This window comes from Gekko japonicus, unplaced genomic scaffold (assembly GCF_001447785.1).
Source record: "Gekko japonicus isolate JY-2015 unplaced genomic scaffold, Gekko_japonicus_V1.1 scaffold2, whole genome shotgun sequence".
NCBI classification, from domain to species: Eukaryota; Metazoa; Chordata; class Lepidosauria; order Squamata; family Gekkonidae; genus Gekko; species Gekko japonicus.
In genome coordinates this window covers 4,134,761-4,156,986 of record NW_015175358.1, presented here as the reverse complement: position 1 = coordinate 4,156,986, position 22,226 = coordinate 4,134,761, and the positions used below count along the sequence as shown (strand labels likewise).

Sequence of the window (22,226 nt, the reverse complement as noted above, 5' to 3'; positions counted from 1 at the left end):
ACGGGGTGTCTACTTCATATTATTCATGGTCCCCAAAAAGAACGGAGACTGGAGAGCGATCTTGGATCTCAAGTTCTTGAACAAATTCATCCGGATGCGGTATTTTTATATTGAGAATCTGAAGGCGGTAGCGGACTCTCTATCTCCGAACAAATATCTAACCTCCATTGACCTCACGAAGGCATACCTGCATGTACCCGTTCATCAGGCCCACATATGATTCCTTCGTTTTTGTATCTATAATCTCCATTTTCAATACAGGGCACTTCTATTCGGGCTTTCCACGGCACCCAGACTGTTCTCCAAGTTAATCATCAATCCTGTGGTGCACCTCAGAAATCATGGGATACATGTCCATCCCTACTTGGACGACCTGCTGATCTGGGCCTGCAGTCAGACCGAATCTGTCAGGAACACCGAGAGGACACTGCAGTGTCTGCAGAGACACGGATTTATGATCAACCTTGAGAAGAGTTCTCTGGAATCGGCTCAGCGCTGTGATAGATACGGCTCGCAAGTCTCTCTTCCGCTTTGAGAGTTTACCGCAGCAGGGTGTCGCCTCTCATGGAATTGGCCAGACTTCTGGGTCTGATGATTTCCAGCATCGCAATGCTGCAATGGGCATGTATGCATGCCAGACCACTGCAAGTATTCCTCTGTCCTTACCAACTTTCCATCATGGAAAGGAAGTCCATCAATCTTCAGGTGCCCTTCATGGTCAAGAAGAACCTCTGTTGGTGGAAAAATATGGACAGCCTACTGACCGGCAAGATCTTCTACGTCTGTCATACCGGGGAGATATTCACAGACGCCAGTCTCCAGGGATGGGGGGCGATCTTAGACGGCTCCCCAGTCCAGGGAACATGGCTTCCGGCTGAGAAGATGCATCTCCAAAGAATCACAAGGTTCCAAGATTCTTCTCCTCAGGGCTTGCTGTACGCATTCCCGCCATTCAGTCTGATCTCCAGAACCATTCGCAGGGTCAGGGAACTGAAGGCAGAAGTCATCCTGGTGGCTCCGGGATGGGGGCGTCGGCCATGGTTCTCGGCTCTGCAGGAGATGTTGACACTTCCACCAATGGTCCTTCCAGTGTCCCCGGATATGCTGTTTCAGGGCCCTGTGTGGCACCCAGATCCAGCCTGGTTATGTTTGACCGCGTGGAGATTGAGCGGCGCAATCTAGCAAGACAGGGATATTCTCCTCAGGTCTTGGACACCTTACTGGCATCCAGACGTCGTTCCACCATATGTATATATAATACCACATGGAAGGCGTTCGTGAGATGGTGTAGACATAAGAGTGTGGATCCATTGTCACCTTCGGTAGCTTCTCTTCTCTCGTTCCTACAGGAGGGATTGGACATCGGTCTGAAATCTTCTACTCTTCGCAGACAGCTAGCGGCGTTATCCACAGTCTTACCTTCCTTGGAGGGTTTCAAGCTTAGTAGATATCCGCACATCCAGCTCTTTCTGCAGGGCACAACCGTCAAGTCTCCATCACGGTTACATCGTTTCCCGACGTGGAGATTGAATACAGTGTTGAAGGCCCCGTTCGAACCTCTTAGGGAGGTAGGGCTGCGATGGTTGAGGATGAAGACATTGTTCCTAGTTGCTATCACATCAGCCACGAGAGTTTTGGAGCTCGGAGCCTTGTCAACTAGAGCGTCACTCTGCGTTTTTCACAAAGACAAAGTAGTGCTTCGGACCGATCCGACCTTCCAGCCAAAGGTGGCCTCCACCTTTCACCATTCACAGGAATTTTGTTTGCCTACCTTCTGTCCTCATCCCAAACATCCTAAGGAACAACTCTGGCATACCTTGGATGTCAAAAGGGCGCTCAAAATCTTTATTGCTAGAACGGATGCTAGAGCATCCCTGACAAGTGTTTTTCCAGATGCTGCTCAAAGACTGCCAGTGATTTAGGAAATTTTCAGTTTTGGGATAACACATGGGAAGGGGAGTGCATGAGTTTGAGGACTTCTGGCTGATTGCCAAGCACCAACAAATTGTGGTTTGTGACCTCTGAATGCAGCCCAAATAATTTGGCTATAATGTAAACCTTTTGTGAACCATTTGTTTGCAGTCATTGGCCACATGGTTTTCCCTACGCCCTCATAATAAAATATCCTTGTCAATAGTTTGCCATAGTGTTGATGATGCGTGCCTAATCAATGTGGTAAGCTGTTGCACATGAATATATATCTCTGGGGTGCTGCCGCTAAGTGAATTGGGTCTCATATGGCTTCTACTTTGCTTAGTGTTTGTGTAAAGAAAAAGAGTGTAACAGTAACATGCCTGCACAACTCACTTGCTTCATTCACCAAGGGAGAGCAGGTACAAGATTATTGAAAGTAGTACAGGTCTATCTATTAACTGTTAAAATCAGTTTATGTTTTAAACCAGTGTATGTTTTCCTGGTGTACATACAAGATCAGTCTTCTCATGGTTACTGTTGCTATATCGCTATATAGCTTCTTGCTTTGGTGTGTGCAGTTCTTGATTTTGAAAACAGGTCCTTTTTTCCTATACCTGGATTGGAATGGACTGCCAGTAAAACAAGTTGCCAAAACCTTTTCTTCCTCTATTAGAGATATCGGAGACCCAGATTATATATTCAGAGCATATTTATTTAGGAGGCATATGCTTAATTTGCAGATGCTGAAAGTTAAATTTCCAAATTCTGGTTTGTTTGTGCACAGTCATGAGGACTAGAGTTGTGTTTTCTTGAATTATGTTTAGGCAAGTAGTTATGAACATGTGGCAGCACTTTTTCATGTATGGGGAGAAAGGTTAATGTGGAAGCAAGGTACAGCGTTTGTGTTGTGTATAGTCTTTGGCTGAGCACTTGGACAGGATTCAGACCTCCTAATTGGCTGAGGGGGAGCCAGGTCAGTATCCAAGGGAGATGCACAGCAAGCATGTAGAGAAGCAGCAGGGCAGTCATAGTAGGTTCTCTCCTCCTCCCCTCCATATCCCATTAGGCATTTATATTTTGTTTGAAGGGACAGTATTCATACACAATTGACAATTTTACCCCAGGTTAAAGAGCTTTCTTGCTGCTTTTGATAAATGTTAATTTACTGTTCACCCTCTACCTATATGTAAAGTAAAGGTAAAGGTTCCCTTGCTCGAAAGCCAGTCGAATCTGACTCTAGGGTTGCGGTGCTCATCTCCGTTTTAAAGCCGAAGAGCCAGCGCTGTCCGAAGACGTTTCCGTGGTCATGTGGCCGGCATGACTAAACACCAAGGCGCACGGAACACTGTTACCTTCCCACCGAAGTGGTACCTATTTATCTACTTGCAATTTCTTGCTTTCGAACTGCTAGGTTGGCAGGAGCTCACTCCGTCATGCGGCACACTCGGGTCTTGAACTGCTGAACTACCGACCTTCCACAGCCTGCAGTTCAGCGTCTTAACCACTTGAGCCACCGCAGCGCCTCTACCTATATGTATGGACTGGCAATTTCCATTTTTGTTTCTGTCTTTGTCTTGATTCTAATTGGCCCTTCCTGGTAACCCCTCTCTTCCTATGTGTAATGGTTGAGGAAATTCTTTTTCACTTTATCTGAAGAAGTGTGCCAGCACACGAAAGCTTATAGCCTTGAATAAAACTTTGTTGGTCTTAAAGGTGCCACTGGACTCAAATTTTGTTCTGCTGCTTCAGACCAACATGGCTACTCACCATGCAAGTGTGTGGAGCAGGAGGAAGAGATTGGATTTATACCCGCCCTTCACTCGGAGTCTCAGAGTGGCTTACAAACTCCTTTCCCTTCCCCTCCCCACAACAGACACCCTGTGAGGTAGGTGAGGCCGAGAGAGCTCTGACACAAACTGCTCCTTCAGGAACAGCTCTGACAGAACTGTGGCTCACCCAAGGTCATCCAGCAGCTGCAAGTGGAGGAGTGGGGAATCAGTTCTCCCAGATTAGAGCCCACACACTTAAGCATTACACCAAACTGGCTCCAGTACACCCTCCAGTGTCCTTTCTTTAGCAGGCGTAAGGGTGGGAACTCAGTTTAGGCAGGGAAGGGGGTTTCAGCTGCACCCTGAGCCCTCTCCTGCCAGCCTCGTACTAGTCCTTTGGCTACAAAGGTGTGGCCTGGTCCTTCCTCTTTGGCTCTCCCTAGGCCAACCTAATTGAGGATTGTCCAAGGGCATACTGACCCTGAACTCCCCCAATGCCTTCTTTTCAGGAGTGGGCCCACGGTGATTGAAGGGAATCTGGGCCAGTGGCCTCCCTGGCTGGGCTCTCCCCTCTCCTGCCACACCCTCCCCTGAGATTGTAAGAGACTGCTGTGATGGCCTGCGCAGGCCCCAGGAGACCCATGCTCCTATCAGCCTCCTTTTTTTGCCTGTTCACAGGTGCAGGCTGCTCCTTAAATCCCACCTCCCTTCTGAGGTGTGCTTGAGGCCTGCCGGGCTCTGATGCCACTGGGGCACATTCCTGGGCATGGCCTCGCCTTTGCCTCTTTCCCCACAGCCCCTGGTCAGGCCGCTGTTTCCCCCAGTCGAGCCCCCTCTGAAGCAGGGGAGTGCAGGGGAGGGGCTACTGCCCCCAAACAGTAGGATTGCCGTTATGTTTGGATATTAAGCTAAATGTAATTGAAAACATTGAACTCTAATGGATGAACATTAAACACATTATAGCATATTAATTGTTACCAAAACTATATATTTAAAAAATCCTGAAAATATTTTGTGTACAGTATCTATGGGATTTATCATTATCTAATGCTGTAGACGGTCTTAAATAAAGAAGTTTGTACTACACATTATGAGTAAATCTTGTCTTCCATTTTATTCATTCTAAAAACGAAAGAAAATCAAAGTTTTTTCATTGTTTCCAATTCCCCAATATTTTCATTGGAATAATTGAGGAAGTCCCCAGTCTTCTTCATATGACACATTTGGAATGAGTGAAATGCTTTTTAGGAAAAGATTTTTCCTTGCTCAGAAAATGCTTGCCAATATTTCCCAATGTTTCTATAGGAAACGTTAAAACATTTGAGGACTTTTTTGTGCTATACCTTTTGAGTATGAACCCCCCCCCCCATGCTTTAAGAAGCATTTCAAATTTTAGAATGTATGAAAAAAGGTACTCCCCCTTTAATGGTATCCCTTGGAAAAAAACCTAGTCTTCATTGGGGCTTTTGCGGGTTTCCCAGTAAATCAATTGCTTTCACTGCTAGGAATCAATTGCTTTCGTTTGTATGTTGAGTAAAAAGTAATATTGTTAATTGGGCTTGCCTGTGTCCTTTATAAAGTTTATATTTCCGGTACCTGGAATTACATTTTATGGCGCACATAGCCCAGCCCAACAAAGTGACATTTATGTTATAACTGGCCATCGTAACAAATGAGTTTGACACCCCTGAAATAGACTGTTTTGGAGTGTGAGGTGCTGCTGGGCAAGGCATTTGCTGCTATTATTATTATTATTTATTGTACCCTGCTCTCCCTGTGAACAGGCTCAGGGCGGCTGTTGTGTTGTGTAGCAGAACATAAATTAAAATGAAGACATCTTAGTGCTTAGGTTGGGTGCCAGACTAACCTGGAATATTGCCACTTAACTAGTGATTTAGAATTTTTAGGATTTTATCATGTTATTTCTAACAGTCCTTTTGCAAGGGATCATTGAATTATACATGTTTACCGTAAGACATGTCATATCTTGTTTTGTTCATTTATTGTGCCATGGTCTGCAACAGCTTGTTATAAACACCCCAGTGAAAGATTCTTGGCTTGTGATAACTTGTGAATTTTTGCCGAAGGTTAGGTTATCTTGGATGGATCAGGTAACGTGGCCACCATAATGAAAATGTCAGTCTTACTTGGCCATTGCACAACCCCCCTCCCCAGCTGTTTAAGTTTACTTTAAGAACAGAAATTGAAGAACTGTTTTTACCTGTACTTGTATCTGTGGCATAAGGAGGGGTTGAGGATTTTTTGTATTATGTTCTTTACAGATTTTGTTTAAAAAAATGATCTGCTGTCTCTGTTTTGTGCTCAGAAGGCTAAAATGCCTCCTGAACAGAAAGTAGAGGTAGCGGATAACTTCTGATGCATTAAAACTTCACCTTTTAGATGAAAATCCCCTCCAACTCCCAGTGGGTAGTCTTGTTCATGCCACTTCCAAAATTAGAATGCAGTTTATATGTAGGCACTGTAGACTGAGATAGGTAATTAACTAACTGAAACAAACACCTGTGCATTTTTGCAGTTATTTACTTAGAACTGTGGAAAATCTACCAACTGTTTGGAATTATTGCCATTTCAATGTTGTGTTAGCTTTTTTTTGGTGAGTATTTTGTGTGTGTGTTTATGTGCTTACGAGCCTGGAAGTCATGGTGACTTCTGGCGAACCCTAGTGGGGCTAGGACATTTATATTACCTGTGGCTTATATTACCTGCCTCTGTATCCTGGCCCTGGTATTCCTTGGAGATCTCCCATCCCAGTACTTGCCAGTCAGCCCTGCTTAGCTTCCAAAATCTGATGAAATCGGGCTTGCCTGAGCTATTCAGGTCAGGGCTGCATTTTTAATCTTCCTTGTAAGATATGGATACCCAAAGAGTGATTAACATGGAATTTACTACCACAGGAGACGGCTACAAGCATGGACAGCTTCAAGAGGGAATTAGATAAACATATGGAGCAGAGGTCCATCAGTGACTGTAGCCATTAGGTATAGGCAAGAAGGGGGGGATACTCGCGCGGGGGGGGGGAAGAGCTCCACACGGAGGAGGAGGAAGCAGCCACAGGTGAGCCTTCTCCCCCGCTCCCCCCCCGGGTCCGCTGATATCCTCCCCCCTCCCGGCTCCAATGGTGCGGCCTGAGCGGCTCCCAGCTGCCGGGCCCACCGATCTCCTAACCCCCTGGCTCCGGTCAACTTTTTAGATTTTTCTGCACACCTGGAGACTGCTCCAAGTGTGCAGGAAAATCTCCTTGCCCCCCAAGTGCCCCCGATGTGCAGATTTAGGTATCCGCACGGAGAGGGCAACTTGGCTATTAGATATATAGATAGGAACTCTCAGTCTGGGGCAAGTGATGCACTGTATTCTTGATGCTTGGTGGAGGAGCAACAGTGTGAGGGCTTCTAGTGTCTTGGCCCCATTGCTGGACCTCCTGATGGCACCTGGTATTTTTGGCCACTGTGTGACAGAGTGTTGGACTGGATGGGCCTTTGGCCTGATCCAACATTGGCTTCTCTTATGTTCTTATGGCACTGTTACTAATGCAAATGTTCATGTTTGCTTTGTTTTGTGGCCCTCAGCAATAATCCTAAATTTTTATTCTATAGGAATGGGGGGGGGGGAGAGAAAGTGTTGTGGCACTGTCAATGAACTAAATGTAGAGTTTGCTTAGTGAACCCTCTAGTGTCCTTTTAGGCTAGCAGCAGTGAACCTTTAGTCTTGACACTAGCTTTCCAAATGAAAGTTTTGAATTTTCTCAGTTCTGTTGTTGTTCGCTAGTTCGTCTCACCATAGGCAGTGCACTGGAATTCAGTCATCCTCTTATTTTTGGTGGCTTTCTCTGCCATATCTCATGGTTGTTTTCTTTTCCCTGGTTCAGATTATGTCTTACAGGAGCCACAATGTCATCCTTTATGGCAGATAGACTCACCAAAGCATTTCAGGAGGAAGCTTGCTAAGCAGCCATTGATAATTGCATGTCAGGTAGCTGAGCAGCCTGTAGCCCTGTCCCTCCTATGCTGTGCTGTAACTAAAAAACTTATTAACCATTGTAGGAAATATGCTCCTCTTTGTGGCTTTTCCAGTGCTAGAGTGCCATGGGGGGGGGTATTTTTGCATTGTGTGTGTGTGTGTGCGTGCGCCCATGCCTGGAAGGCATGGCGACCTCTGGTGACTCCTACTGGGACATGGAGGACATTCAGAGAAGTGGCTTGGTAACCTGCCTCTGTCTCCCAGCCTTGGTATTCTTTGGAGGTCTCCCATCCAAAAACTTGTCAGGGTCAGCCCTGCTTAGCTTCTGAGATCTGATGAGATCGGGCTTGCCTGGGCTTTCCAGGTCAGGACCTACAGTGCCATTTTTAAGATGCAGTCATATCTGTTTCTAAACAAGGGCTCAACCGAAGACTATGGAAACTTGGCAAATACAAAAGCTCTCTACCAGTATCTAGTAGTAGGTGATATGAAAGACCTATGCCTGAGACTCTGGACAGCTACTGGTAGTTTGCATAGACAATACTGACCTTGGTGGATTAATGGTCTGTTGCAGTACAAGGCAGCTTCCTATATTTAAGAAGACTAGATAGGAAGCTGTTTATAAGCTTGACCTAAGATATGGTGCCTTGTACATTATGTACATTTTGCATGATTTACGTGGCCAATTTATTACTTTCTTCCTTGGTGTTAATAGTTTGTTATCTCTTAGTTATAGGGAAGCTTTAGGTGGCCAGCTGGTCTGGTAGCTTGTGTGAATTGCAGCAGGAAATGTTTGCATTGGGGGAGCTGAGATGGTGGTAGAAGGTCCTTGCCAAACCAGCCGAGCAGCTTCTGTAGGCCATAGGTGAAAAAGGTCCTGCAGTCTGTCTTCAAAATCCTGTGAAACTGTACCCCATCGATCCTCATACCATAACATATATTTGGTTCTGAAAATCTAGGATGAATTTCCCAAAGCAGATCCATAAATTAAAGGCCATTTTCTCTTCTCCTTTGAGAATATGTTTGCTTGTGTTTAAGGTAGTGTCAGCCGCTTCACCTTCTGAAAAGGTTATCATTTAAGAAACGTCCTTGTTTGTGGTGTGTGGGTTTTGGTCACTTGTAACCCTTAGGAAAATATAGATGTTATTTACTGTCTAGATTGTAAAATCACAAATTTGTCCTTAAGCACTTTGAGTTTATAATTTAATCTCTTGTTACTTCCTTTAGGGAAGGAAATGAACCAGGGGATAACATGAAGATCACATACAGTGAATTGCTGTGTAAAGTCTGCCAGTTTGCCAATGTTCTTCAGGAGCAAGGTAAAAATGGGAGTCCACACACTGCCTTACTCGCATGAACATCCCAGAGAGCATGGTGGCCTGCTTTCCTCCTCCCAGGCGTTGAGGCGGGGTGGCAGAGCGATTATTTCTGACCTTGTGCTGTGCTCCAAGGAAACGCGCTCTGGGCAGTAGAGCCTGTGCCTGTCCTTCCCAGCAGGGAGTCGAAGAGGCTGGTGGGGTGTGGACCCTGATCGTATGCTGTGTTTTCAAAGGTGTTCCAAGTGTCTCTACAGACCTGTGTGATGCCCCTCTCCCAACTCAGAGTAATTATAGATTCTATTTAGCTATCTAGGGGTAAAACCAACACTTGTGAACCCTTGTGACTCAGCATCAGATATGTGCTGGGTTTTATGATTATGAGCTGCGGTGGCTCAAGTGGTTAAGACGCTGAACTGCAGGCTGTGGAAGGTCAGTAGTTCAGCAGTTCGAGACCTGGGTGCCGCATGATGGAGTGAGCTCCCATCTCTAGTTCCAGCTCCTGCCAACATAGCAGTTCGAAAGCAAGAAATTGCAAGTAGATAAATAGGTACCACTTTGGTGGGAGGGTAACAGCGTTCCGTGCGCCTTGGTGTTTAGTCATGCTGGCCACATGACCACGGAAACGTCTTCGGACAGCACTGGCTCTTTGGCTGTGAAACGGAGATGAGCACCGCAACTCTAGAGTCGGATTCGACTGGCTTTCGAGCAAGGGAACCTTAAGAACATAAGAGAACATAAGAGATGCCAATGTTGGATCAGGCCAAAGGCCCATCCAGTCCAACACTCTGTATCCCACAGTGGCCAGAAATACCAGTGCCATCAGGAGGTCCACCAGTGGGGCCAGGACATTAGAAGCCCTCCCACTGTTGACCCCCCCCCCCCAAGCACCAAGATGACAGAGCATCACTTGCCCCAGAGCCCCTAGCTATACCTTGTGGCTAATAGCCACTGATGGACCTCTGCTCCATATGCTTATCTAATTCCCTTTTGAAGCCGTCCATGCTTGTAGCCGCCACCACTTCCTGTGGCAGTGAATTCCAAGTGTTAATCCCTCTTTGGGTGAAGAAGTACTTCCTTTTATCTGTTCTAACCCGACCGCTCAGCAATTTCATGGAGTGCCCACGGGTTCTTGTATTGTGAGAAAGGGAGAAAAGTACCTCTTTCTCTACCTGCTCTTTCCCATGCATAATCTTATAAACCTCAATCATGTCACCCCTCAGTCGTCGTTTCTCCAAGCTAAAGAGCCCTAAGCGCCTTAACCTTTCCTCATAGGGAAAGTGAAACCTTTACCTTTTACCTTATGATACTAGGTTCCCACTTTAATTGTCTTAGCTGGTATGATACTGTCAGGAAGATGCTTGATTTTAGTAATGGAAGCTGACTACTAGTACGTGCTGAACTGTACAGGGGTTTTGTGTGCCCGTGTGCCTTTTAAATCAGTATCCTGTTGAGATTTGTCCACTACTTTTGGACACTTGAACCTTAAAAAACAGAGTTACAACATACTACTTTCAATTTATCCCTCAGCAAATACTACAATCCTGATCCAGTTCTTAAATTTTTGTGTTTAATCTGACAAGACTCTGAATTTATTTAACAGTATTCACCTTGCTACTGCTTTTGATTCTCACACATTTAGTAATCTCAAAAATTAATATTCCTTTTTTGGGTTTTGGACACCTCAGCATAGTTAAGAACATAAGAAGAGCCCTGATGGATCAGACCAGTGGTCCATCTAGTCCAGCATCCTGTCTCACAAAGCAGGCAATCAGTTCCACTGGAGGGCCAACAATCGGGCATAGAGGCTGAGGTACAGTGCCTCTGATTGTGGAGGTTCCCCTCAGTCACCATGGCTAGTAGCCACTGATAGACCTATCCTCCATTAATCTAACTAATCCCCCTTTAAAGCTGTTTATTCCTATAAGAGCATAGTTAGCAATTGATAAAAAGTATGTCTAATTTTTGTGCAAATTTGGCACTGAGTTTGCCTACAAAATGAGTAGCCCTTATTGACTGAGGTGCAGAGAACTAGATGATGAAACACAAAGGCCTTTGAGGCATAGGGACAGAAGGGAATAATATAAGAGCAAACAATTAAGGCTTTTAAACAAGAATTTTCCATTTGTGCACACAGCCTAGAGGTATTTTCTTAAGCTACTGTACTACAACTACATGATAGTTTAGCTATTTGCATTTAGTAGAAATGTAGTAAGATACAAATATGTGGATGAATATCAGTGAAAGCAATGCTGACATAGAAAGCAGTCGCTTTCTTGTATTTTTCACCTTTCTGACTCATGGATATATGTGAAAATGGGAAGAAACTGTGAAAAAAATGTGGTAGCCAAGATGTTGTCAGGGGCAGGATGGAGGGGTTGTATCACCCCTGTGCTGAGAAATCTATACTGTTTGCCTCCTAGGTGTACAGGTGCCAGGGGTCTAGTTGAGACTGTGGTGTACAGGGAGGTGCTTAAGCCTCTTCCCCAAGCTGTTTTCCTGACCTGAAACAGCCTCTGGGAGCTACTGTTTGCCCCAGTGTGGAAACGTGTGTGTAGCCATCAGTACATGTAAGTTTCTCCAGCAGGGCAAGTAATGAGACTTCCTGGGGCCATTTCATGTTGGGGAAACAGAGCCGTGAGGGAGGCTGAAGCATGCTTTCCCCATGCTCTTAAGGTCCTGATCTTAATCAGGCCTGAACATGGCCTAGGAGGCTTTGAACTCTAGAATGCATCTTTGTAACATGCGAGAGAGGTCAGCCATGAGAGAGAGGATGAGTGAGCTTCATTATGCAAGCAGGATTTGAACCCACGTCTCCCTGGCTTAAAGTCCAATGTTTTAACTGTTAATAACACTGCCAGTTGTTGTCTATAACTGACAAATGAAAGAACCCTTGCTTATAATACTGTATTGTTTAACTGTTTAAAATAGAAAAATGCAGCCGTGGGCAATTTTGAAAGCCCCTGAGGAGCCTGGCTGTGTTGCAGGGGTAATATTAATGGTTTGCTACTGGGGCTGTTAGCTTTAATTCATTGGTATTTGCAAAGTACTTTACAGGTGAGACACTTCAGTTTGCTGACACTTTGTTGTGATTCTGAAATATCAAAAACAGTGTGAAGATTTCCACGTCATGTTTTCTCTTCATTTGCATTTCCAGGCAGAGCCCCTTGTGGTGGACTTTTTAAGAGTTTTTAACTTATTCGTTCTGTAGAAATACTGGGGCTCAGAACAGCATGGTTGGTTGGTTAGGATGGTGTCAATTGACTTGCCTGAGAAACACCATCTCTTCTCTTCTATAGGTGTGAAAAAAGGAGACAGAGTTTCTATCTACATGCCAATGATTATTGAACTGGTGATAGCTATGCTGGCCTGTGCCAGAATTGGAGCTCTTCATTCCATTGTGGTAGGAACTTTTGGTGTCAATTCTGTCATGAATTGCATAGTGAAATGGACATCAGTTGCCATAGATAACTATTGGAATAATGCTGGTTTCTCCATATTATATGTCTTTGATTTGTTTGGGGTTTTTATTTGTTTACTGCATGGAATCTTCCTTTTGGCTTGAGCCGATTGTAATAAATGTCAGATGTTTGAGAGCCGCAAGGCATCCAATATTTATTGGAAAATGTGTAAATTTGCTTTTTATTAACATTAAATGAGACTGCCAAAATAAAACCAAAAGGGGTAAAACAGATATTGATAATGATATTTATTCATTCAATGATATTTATTTGTTTGCTAATGGTATTTATTTGTCTGAGAGAAAGAGAGAGATGTGGAAAGAAAGAATGAAAGAGGTTGGGGGGGAGAGAGAGAGACAAAGAAGGCAAATAGATGGGGAGGGAGGAGAAGGAAGGAAGAGAGAGCGAAAGAAAGAAAGAAAGCAAATAGATGGGGGGAGGGTTTGCTAATGGTATTTATTTAAGAGAGAGAAAGAGAGAGATGTGGAAAGAAAGAATGAAAGAGGTGGGGGGGGAGAGAGCAAGACCAAGAAGGCAAATAGATGGGGAGGGAGGAGGAGGAAGGAAGGAAGGAAGAGAGAGAGAGAGAGTGAAAGAAAGAAACAAAGAAAGCAAATAGATGGGGAGGGAGGGGGAAGGAAGGACAGAAGGAAGAGAGAGAGAAATAGAAAGGTAGAAAGAATGAAAGAGATGTAAAGAGAGAAGGAGAGAAAGAGAAAAATAGAAAGAAAGAAAGCAAATAGATGGGGGGGAGGCGGGGAGGAAGTAAGAGAGAGAAAGAAAGAAAGCAAATAGATTTGTGAGGGGGAGGAAGGCAGGAAGGAAGAGAGAGAAGAAGGAAGGAAGGTAGGTGAAAAGAAAGAAAGTGGTGGAAAGAAAGCAAATAGATGGGGGGCAGGAGGAAGGAAGGGAGAGGTGGAAAGAAAGCAACTTTAACTTTAAATGTGTCCTCCAAGCCCCCCCCCCCCACCCCAGGCCAGCTGGCTTGGCTTAGAGAAGGGATTCAAAGAGACAAATGCCTTCTCCAAGCTGGCGGGTGGGCAGCTTTGAGAACATATTTAAAGTTGCTTTCTTTCTCTGCTCTCTCCCCCCCCACCTCAAGTCTACCTAGGGAGGGAAACACTGGCTGGGGAAGGGAAGACCGATTGGGGAGGCAAGCCTCCCCTTCGTTTCCGCAGCCACCCTGCCAGGAGCCACACAATATGTGTGAAAGAGCCACATGCGGCTTCCAAGCCGCTGTTCAGCCACCCCTGTGCTAGAGTAATCATTTGTCCAGAGGCAAACCTCAGGTGGTTGGGTAGTTTGTTGATCTTCGATGTGGTCTCTGTGCTTCACACCCGTGGGATACAGTGCGCATGCGCTGGATCGATCGGCATTGTAGCAAGCTCTTAACGGATTTTCGCGCCCAGACCTCGGGCATGCGCATGAACCCCACCATGCATGCCCAGAAGGGTGGGCGCGGACATCCCGCCAGTTCCTTTCTTTCCGCTGCGCTGGAAGCACCTTCCTTTCGTCTGTCTGATCGGTAGCTATTTTTCCTCAGAGGCTCTTCGGATTTCTCTTCTGTTTTCTTTATTTTTTGCTTCTATCTTTGTTTTTTGTTGTTTTCTTTTTTAAAAAAAGACTATGATGAGTTGAGGGGGAAGTTTTTTTGTTTACCTCACTTTGGCCTTCGGGCTTCCCCTCCCCCGCCACCTCTTTTTCTTCTCCGTCTTGCTTATTTTATGGAGAATAAGTGGGGCTTTTTCAAATGTTGCAAGGGTTGCAGCAGTAAGCTCGCTCCACCTGACGGCCACACTCTTTGCATTTTTTGTCTTTGCGAGACACACCGGCTAGAGTCCTGTCGACACTGCGCCAAGTTTTCAAATCAGACTAGGAAAAACCGAGCAGCATGTCTCCGGGTGGCGTTACTGGAATTGGCGCTAAATCCCGCTTCCGTCATGGATCCAGAAGTGCCGGTAAGACAATCGACATCGATGGCTCCAGTATCGAAGTTCTCGTCCGATATCGTCCAGGCAACATCGAAGCGTTCGGCACCGACGGCGCAGTCTTCAGCATCCACTCCCATGAAGAAGAAGGAGAAATCGGGTAAAGAACACAAGTCGGCCAAAAAGGGTTCCTCTAAGGCCCTAAAGGTGGCGAAGTCTGGGAAAGTAGTGGGCCCTGCACCGGGTGATGCCCCTAAGGTGCCCCCCACTCCAATGGCAGTATCGGCATCGGAAGCTCCGGTTGCTCCACCGATACCAACCATCCAGCTAATGGACTCTCCCATACACCAGCTAGACCATGACACGCTGGTCGATATGCGTCCTTTCTCCGACATCAATAATGTCGAGATCCTCAGTCATCCCCTGGGCACAGATCGCTCTCCCTCTGCTCATTCATCGACTTCGACAGTCTCAGAGTTCCATGCCGATATCGATGTGGATCAGCATCGACAGATCCCTAAAAGCACTCAACATCATCCTCCCAGTCTGTTTGCTGAGGATCAGCCCTTCGATATCGATGATCGGCTGATAGGGGCCGCGCACGAAGACGAGATCCTACACTGTCTCCCAGATGCTCCCGCTCTAGGAGTAGATCCCCATGAGTCTTCCTGCCCCCACCACCTCCGGCTCTCTCCTGGGATCACCGCCAACTGCGTTATCTATATGGGGCTTATCCACCCGCATCCATGCCGTGGTTGACTCCTGCAGGTTACTCTGATTGGGATCATTACTCTGCCCACAGGTCGCAGTCACCGAGGCCTTCAGCATCTCTCTCCCGTCCTCCGGATCATCCATCTGATGACCCTCCTCGACATCGACCGGATCAATATCGTCCTCCCAGTCCCCCTAACCCACCGTCAACAGATCCGACTGGTCAGATCAAAACTGCTCAGGTACAATTACCAGAGCCCCATTCCTCTGACTCAGTGGATGAGGATTCCGATACGGGGGCTTCAGATGTACACAGCTCCCCTGATCAGCCTTTGCCGAACCAGGTAGTAGCCGATGACCAACCTATCTCTCCATCTGAGAATTTAACCTCCTATGGAAACCTCGTGAAAAGAATGGCACACTCCCTTGGCCTTTCCGTCGTATAACCACAGGTTACAGATGCCGTCTTCAATGTCGTGCAGCTAGATACATCTACGGCTATAGCACTACCCATGTCCACAGTCCTGTTACAGGCAGCTAAAGCTCCATTGGATAAACCGTGATCGGCTCCAGTGTCCACACGTCGCTTGGACCATATGTACAGAGTCCAAGAAACAGGAGCAGAATTCTTATTTGCCCATCCTCAACCAAATTCAGTGGTGGTAACTTCCTCATCCAAGTCGAAAAGAACCCATTCTGCCCCCTCAGACAGGGAGAGCAGAAAGCTAGATGCATTTGGACAACATTTCTACTCTACTGGAGCACTAGGGGTGAAGACCACCAACTACTTAGCATGTATGAGTAGATACCAATACACTTTGTGGGAGAGGCTCTCCGAGCTCTTGGCAAACCTTCCAGAAGATAAGCGTCAGGCAGCCCACATCATCCAAAAGGAGGACATGGTGCTGGCAAAACAACAAATTAATACCTCTGAACATGCCCTAGAGCATTGTCCATGGAGCTCAAGGACAATGGCTTCAGCCATAGCTCTCCGAAGACATTCCTGGCTACGTAACACCAATCTACAGCCAGATACTAGATCATACGTAAAGGACCTCTCCGATGGCCTTGGTCTGTTTAATAGTCCCACAGACACCATATTACAAGATATGGATAAAAGCTTCTCATGCTCTGGGTGTTTCTTCATCCACAAGGCAGCAATACCGACCTCGTCCCTGGTCTAGACCCTGGCAAAAACGCACCCCAAACCGTCAATCTCCTGACTGGCAATGGAGGCCACGTACATCCTCTGGAGGCCAGAAGCCCACATTTCAGAAACCTAGATTTGGATTGGGACAACAGTCCTCCCGCAGTAAGCAGGCAAAGTCCGCCAAGCAGGGTTTTTGACTCCCATGTCTTCCAGTCACATCCAACCCGTCTAACCCCCTTCCTCCAAACTTGGCGCCTCATCACCACAGACGAATGGGTGCTGTCCATCTTGACCCAGGGTTACCGCATAGAATTCATTCAGAACCCCATTACTCCTGTCTTCATCTCCACACCCCCTTCCCCAGCCCTCCTGGAAGAAGTGTCTGTCCTTCTGTAGAAGGGAGCCATCGAGCCGGTGCCACTGCATCTACAGGGCGAGGGATTCTATTCCCACTATTTCACTGTTCCAAAGCGAGATGGAGGCGTTCAACAAATTTTAGATCTATGGGCGCTAAACTGCTTTGTGAGCTACCACCGCTTCCGCATGGCATCCTTGCAGCAGATTCTGCCACTTCTCCAGAAGGTCTGGATGCCCACCCTCGACCTCCAAGATGCATACTTCCACCTCACCATCCACCCGTCCCACCACCAATACCTACGCCTCGCAATTGGTCAACATCACTACCAATATGCAGCCCTACCATTCGGCCTTTCGTGTGCATTGAGTCTCTTCACAAAGACGATGGTGGTGGTTGCAGCCTTCCTTCGTCTAAAGGGTATCTCCATCTACCTGTACATCAACGATTGGCTGTTGGTTGCGAGTTCCAGGGACGTGCTAGCCTCAAACATCGAGACGCTAGCCCTCCTGGGAAACTTGGGTCTGCAAGTAAATCTGGAGAAGTCTCAACTTCAACCGGTCCAGAAAATACACTACATCGGTGCGCTACTGGGCTCCACAAATTGCACAGCCTACCTGCCATAAAACAGAGCAGTGGACATCATCAATCTAGCCACTGTCATACGTTCTCGGCCTTCAATGATGGCTTTCCAAATACAAAGGCTACTCAGCCTCATGGCTGCTACTACATCAGTCCTGGTTTTTGCCAAATTAAAAATGCGTCACCTGCAACTCTGGTTTATCTGCAATTTCAATCCAGAGCAAGACACACACTCCACCCACCTAATCCCACCTATCAAAGTACGGGATTCTTTACTTTGGTGGACCGTCCCTTTCAACCTATTCCAGGGAGCACCCTTCCATCCTCCATCACCACAAATTACCCTAACTGCAGACGCCTCCCTCTCGGGCAGGGGCGCCCACATGATGGGACTTTGTGTTGGAGGCAGATGGGACGCACAGAAACAGAATCGACACATCAATTTTCTAGAACTGCTTGCGATACAGTTCGCTGTCACCAGTTTCCTACCCCTGATCAAGGGGAAGTGTGTCACGGTCCTCACGGACAATACTACTGCCCTCAGCTATGTGAACAAGCAAGGGGGCACCGTCTCCCAATGCCTCTGTGACCTCGCCCTCCGGTTATGGGACTTCTGCATCGCCCACAACATCTTCCTAGTCGCCACGCACATCCCGGGGCAGATGAATGTGCAGGCGGACCACCTGAGTCGGGCAGGACTCAGTCTGCATGAGTGGGAAATGAATCCGACTTACCTTCTTACACTCTTCTGCAAGTGGGGGTTCCCCCAGATAGATGTGTTCACCACCAGGGCAAACAAAAAGTGTCCTCTGTTCTGCAGCCGAGGTGGCAGGGACCCGCAGTCTTTAGGGGACGGTCTCCTCTATCCGTGGTCCAGAGGATTTCTCTACCTCTTCCCTCCACTACTTCTGAGAGTGGTCCACAAAATCACCAGCGACAGAGCGGACTGCTTTCTCATAACCCCGTGGTGGCTGAGGCAACCATGGTTCTCAACCATCCTCGACCTGTCAGCGAGGGCCTACCACCAGTTTCCTCCAGCAAAAGACCTCCTATTCCTAACCAAGTCCCCTCTCCTATACCACGACGTGCCACGAATGAAGTTGACAGCTTGGAGAGTCAACAGCTTTTCTTCTTGCATAGCGAATGTCTTGCTAAACTCCAGAAAGTCCACTACGTGAAAGTCGTATCATTACAAGTGGCAAAAATGTTGTTCCTCCTTGGGTGAGGATGCCTCTCGAGCCACCTCCAGATCTGAGAAAGTTTTCGAATTCCTCCTGTCTCTCGCTGCCTTGGGACTATCACATTCCTCGTTAAGGGTTTATTTGGCCGCACTTTCGGCATACCATGTTCAAGTTGAGGGATGCACACTGTTCTTGCATCCACTTTCTAAACGTTTTTTGAAGGGACTGTTGCACCTTTACTCTCCCATCAAAAGTCCTGTCATCCCCTGGGACCTTCCCCTGGTCTTTCACCAACTCACCAGGAAACATTTTGAGCTGCTCGCAACTTGCGACATAAAATTCCTGTCCTGGAAAACAGCCTTTCTGGTTGCTGTCACTTCAGCAAGGCGAGTTGGAGAAATACTGGCTTTCAGACATGTGACTCCTTTTTTGCCAGATGGCGTCCGCCTTGTTCCTGACATCTCGTTCCTGCCGAAGGTAGTGTCAGAATTTCACCTACAGGCAGAGGTCTTCCTCCCGGATTTCTTCCCTGTTCCGACATCCCCAGAGGAGAGGCTGTTACACACCTTGGATACGAAGCGTGCACTTCTATTCTACCTAAACAGAACCCGTCCAACGAGACGTGACTGTCAAGTGTTCGTTTCGTATGCCCCAGCAAGGCTGGGAACTCGCATCACGGCTCAGCGTTTGTCAAGGTGGATTGTAGATCTCATCCGCCTCTGCTACCTTATTGCTAAGCAGCCATTCAACCCGAGCTGTTGCAGCCTCAACTGCCTTCCTCCAGGGAGTTCCCTTAATGGACATTTGCAGAGCCGCTACGTGGGCTAAGCCTAATACGTTCATAAGGCACTACATCCTAGATGTCCGAAAGAACTCTCATACCAACATGGGACGTCACATCTTATTCTCGGCTTCGCAGTAATGACCTGCCAGCACCCTCCTCCAGGTAGGCTACTGCTCACTAATCTCCCATGGGTGTGAAGCACAGAGACCACGTCGAAGATAAACAGGTTGCTTACCTGTAACTGGTGATCTTCGAGTGGTCATCTGTGCATTCACACCACCCGCCCTCCTTCCCCGCTGCTGTCAGCTTCTACATTTTTCATAGGGGTTGATTCGCGGTGGTTTGAAGGAACTGGCGGGGGGTCCACGACCACCCCTCTGGGCATACATGGTGGGGTTCCTGCGCATGCCCGAGGTCTGGGCGCGAAAATCCATTAAAAGCTTGCTACAATGCCGATCGATCCAGTGCATCCCATGGGTGTTAATGCACAGATGACCACTCAAAGATCACCAGTTACATGTAAGCAACCTTTTTTTTTTTCAGACTTGGTACCATTAGGGAACCTTTCCCATGTTGCCTTATCTGAACCTGTGTCTGGCTGTCAGAAAGCTCCTGAGCATTGCAGAGGCTTTTGGGGAGTATTCTAAGGTGCACAGCCTGGTACATAAAGGGTGCTGGCCAAGCTACATGTTGCAGGAGATGATTGACAGATATGAGCAAGCAGTAGCATTCCCAAAAATGTCTGAGCAGATACTGGAAGATTTGGGGGGGGGGTGGCACCTGGGGAAGGTGGAGTGTGGGGAGGATGTGATGTCACTTCTGGGTGATGCTAGACTGCATCCCTAATTCCTTTGACATAGAGACTAGCAGAAATTCCTAGAGCCATTTCCCCCCAATTCCTCAGGAGTTGGAAATTGGGGCTGGGGGGTGGTAATTTCCCACCTTGAGCAAGTAAATGGGAGTCCTAGCAGTTAATCCTTCAGGGAATCTTTTCCTTCATTACTGAGGTTGGCATTGAGAAATGCCTGATAAAACTTCCAAAAAACCTTAAAACAGTTTGAAAACCACAGAACACAGTTTGAAAGCCACTACTCAATCTGGAATGCTGGTATTCTTTGAGAGTGTCCCTGTTTGCAAGTGTAATTAAAAATGGCTTCATTTCAGTGGCTGAACTGAATTGTGTTGTCTTGCCAGTTCGCAGGTTTTTCATCAGAATCCCTTTGTGAGAGGATCCTTGATTCTCGCTGTTCTCTTCTCATTACTGCAGGTAAAAAGCCTTCATCTAAGTCTAGTTATCAGAATACTTCAAGCAGCTGGATTAACAGTTCATGGGGGAAAATACATTCAGGCAACCTTATTATCTTTAGGGGAAGAAGAAGGTAGGGTTGTCAGACTCCTGCCGGGGGCAGAGGAACCCCTGCTTTTGCAGGGCGCTTCCCCGCTGGTGGTCGGTGGGGGGGGATCCCACCCCCAACTGGCCCGAAAGCCAACATGATGATGTCACCCTGAAGTGATGTCGTCACATTGCTGACATTGCACGGCGATGCTCTAGTTTTTGGGCAAAAGTCTATGGTAAAATCAGCCACAAACCATAGCGGTTTGCCCCAAAACTAGAGCGTCAGTCCCTGACATCAGCGACATTTTGACGTCACTTCTGGGTGATGTCATCATGCTGTGAGTGCAAAGCGCTTGCAGCAGAAGATCCCAGAGAGGACCAAGGATCTCCCTGCTGGCTGCCTGGTAGGACCTGGGAACCCTAGAGGAAGGAGTTGCTGCTGGGTAGAATGTTTAAGCCCCGCTTTCCACCCAGATTGGCTCCCGAAGCAGGCTGCCATTCAAGTCCATAACATTATACAGTTCAGACAATGAAAGCCATTGATACAACTTGTGGGACTCTGATGAAGCAAAGTTTTGCTTTTGGGGAGAAGTGAATCCTTCCCAGTGCTAGAGAAATTATATTCTTCAAGGATTCATGTGTTGGAAAGGAGGAAATGGATAATTAAAAGATGGCACCTTTGCCCTCATTCCAGACTTGAAGTGCGAAGTGGCGCTTCTCTCCCCAAACCTTCTGTTGACCCAGCTTCTCTACTGTTAATGTATTAATTTATTTACATTATGTATAGTCTGCGTTTCTCATGTGGACCCAAGGCAGATTACAAGGACTGAGTCAATACAATCCACAAAATGTAGCATTCAGTAAACAACGAAATATGAATTGGGTTGTAGAACCAACCAGAAATCTAAAAACAGAACTGAAGCAAAGCACAAGTGTTAACATGACACATTAAATGATGAAGATTACACAGTGCGATCCAGCTGACAGCAATCTATACACAGTAGTACAGACCACAGTATCCAATAATTTATCCAAGTAACTTCATGATGCCTTTTGTACAGTGCTACCTTATTAAATATTAAACTGTATTAAATATTATATAGAAGCTCTTGGTAGTCATTGGTGATGTTGTATCAAAACAGTATCCTACCCCTATATTCGATTACTTCTGTCAGATGTGTATTACCAATGTGTATTTGAAATAGATTGCTTATCAGCTTCCCTTAAAATGCTTTTATTGTTCCTTTGGAGGTGGTAGTGGTTGACATGGCAGGAAAAAAATGCAGCTGTTTTATGATATCTAGTAACTTGGTAGTTTCAAGTGTACCTTCTTAGTTTTCTAAGAAACTGTTTTTCTAGAGCTTACATATTAGTCCCTTGCCAGTTGCTCCATATATCTATCCCAATGATGACTGTCTCAAAGAACTAATACATGGCAAAGGGCTGTTAGGGTCATGTAGTTTTCTGGTTGCTCCCTAAAGAATATTCCAAGTATTGCTTCACTCTTAATTTGAGCACTCTGCTCCTTAGAGGCATCTATTATTATTTTCATTGGTCTTTATTTAGGAAACTTTCCCTTAACTTAATTTCACTTACAGTCCTTCTCCCTCCCCCACCCTTCCTTTCTTTTAACGACCTTCAAGTGCCTGCAGGCTATTCTGACAAGCCAGTTTAATGATTTACTTACTGTTTTGTAGATGCCTTTTATAGAGGTGATAAGCTGATTAACCTGAAGCAGATAGCAGATGAGGCCTTGCAGAA

At 46.5% G+C, this 22,226-nt stretch overlaps 1 protein-coding gene across 2 annotated transcripts in view; it reads left to right on the top strand.

Annotated features, from left to right (window-relative positions):
- Positions 1 to 22,226, top strand: part of ACSS2 (acyl-CoA synthetase short-chain family member 2) — a 78,492-nt gene that overhangs the window by 22,374 nt on the left and 33,892 nt on the right. For both annotated transcript variants that reach the window (XM_015425279.1, XM_015425277.1), the window contains exons 3-6: positions 8,889 to 8,980; positions 12,277 to 12,380; positions 20,324 to 20,396; positions 22,163 to 22,226. In XM_015425279.1, the coding sequence (XP_015280765.1) occupies positions 8,889 to 8,980; positions 12,277 to 12,380; positions 20,324 to 20,396; positions 22,163 to 22,226 (333 nt within the window). The remainder of the gene's footprint in view (positions 1 to 8,888; positions 8,981 to 12,276; positions 12,381 to 20,323; positions 20,397 to 22,162) is intronic.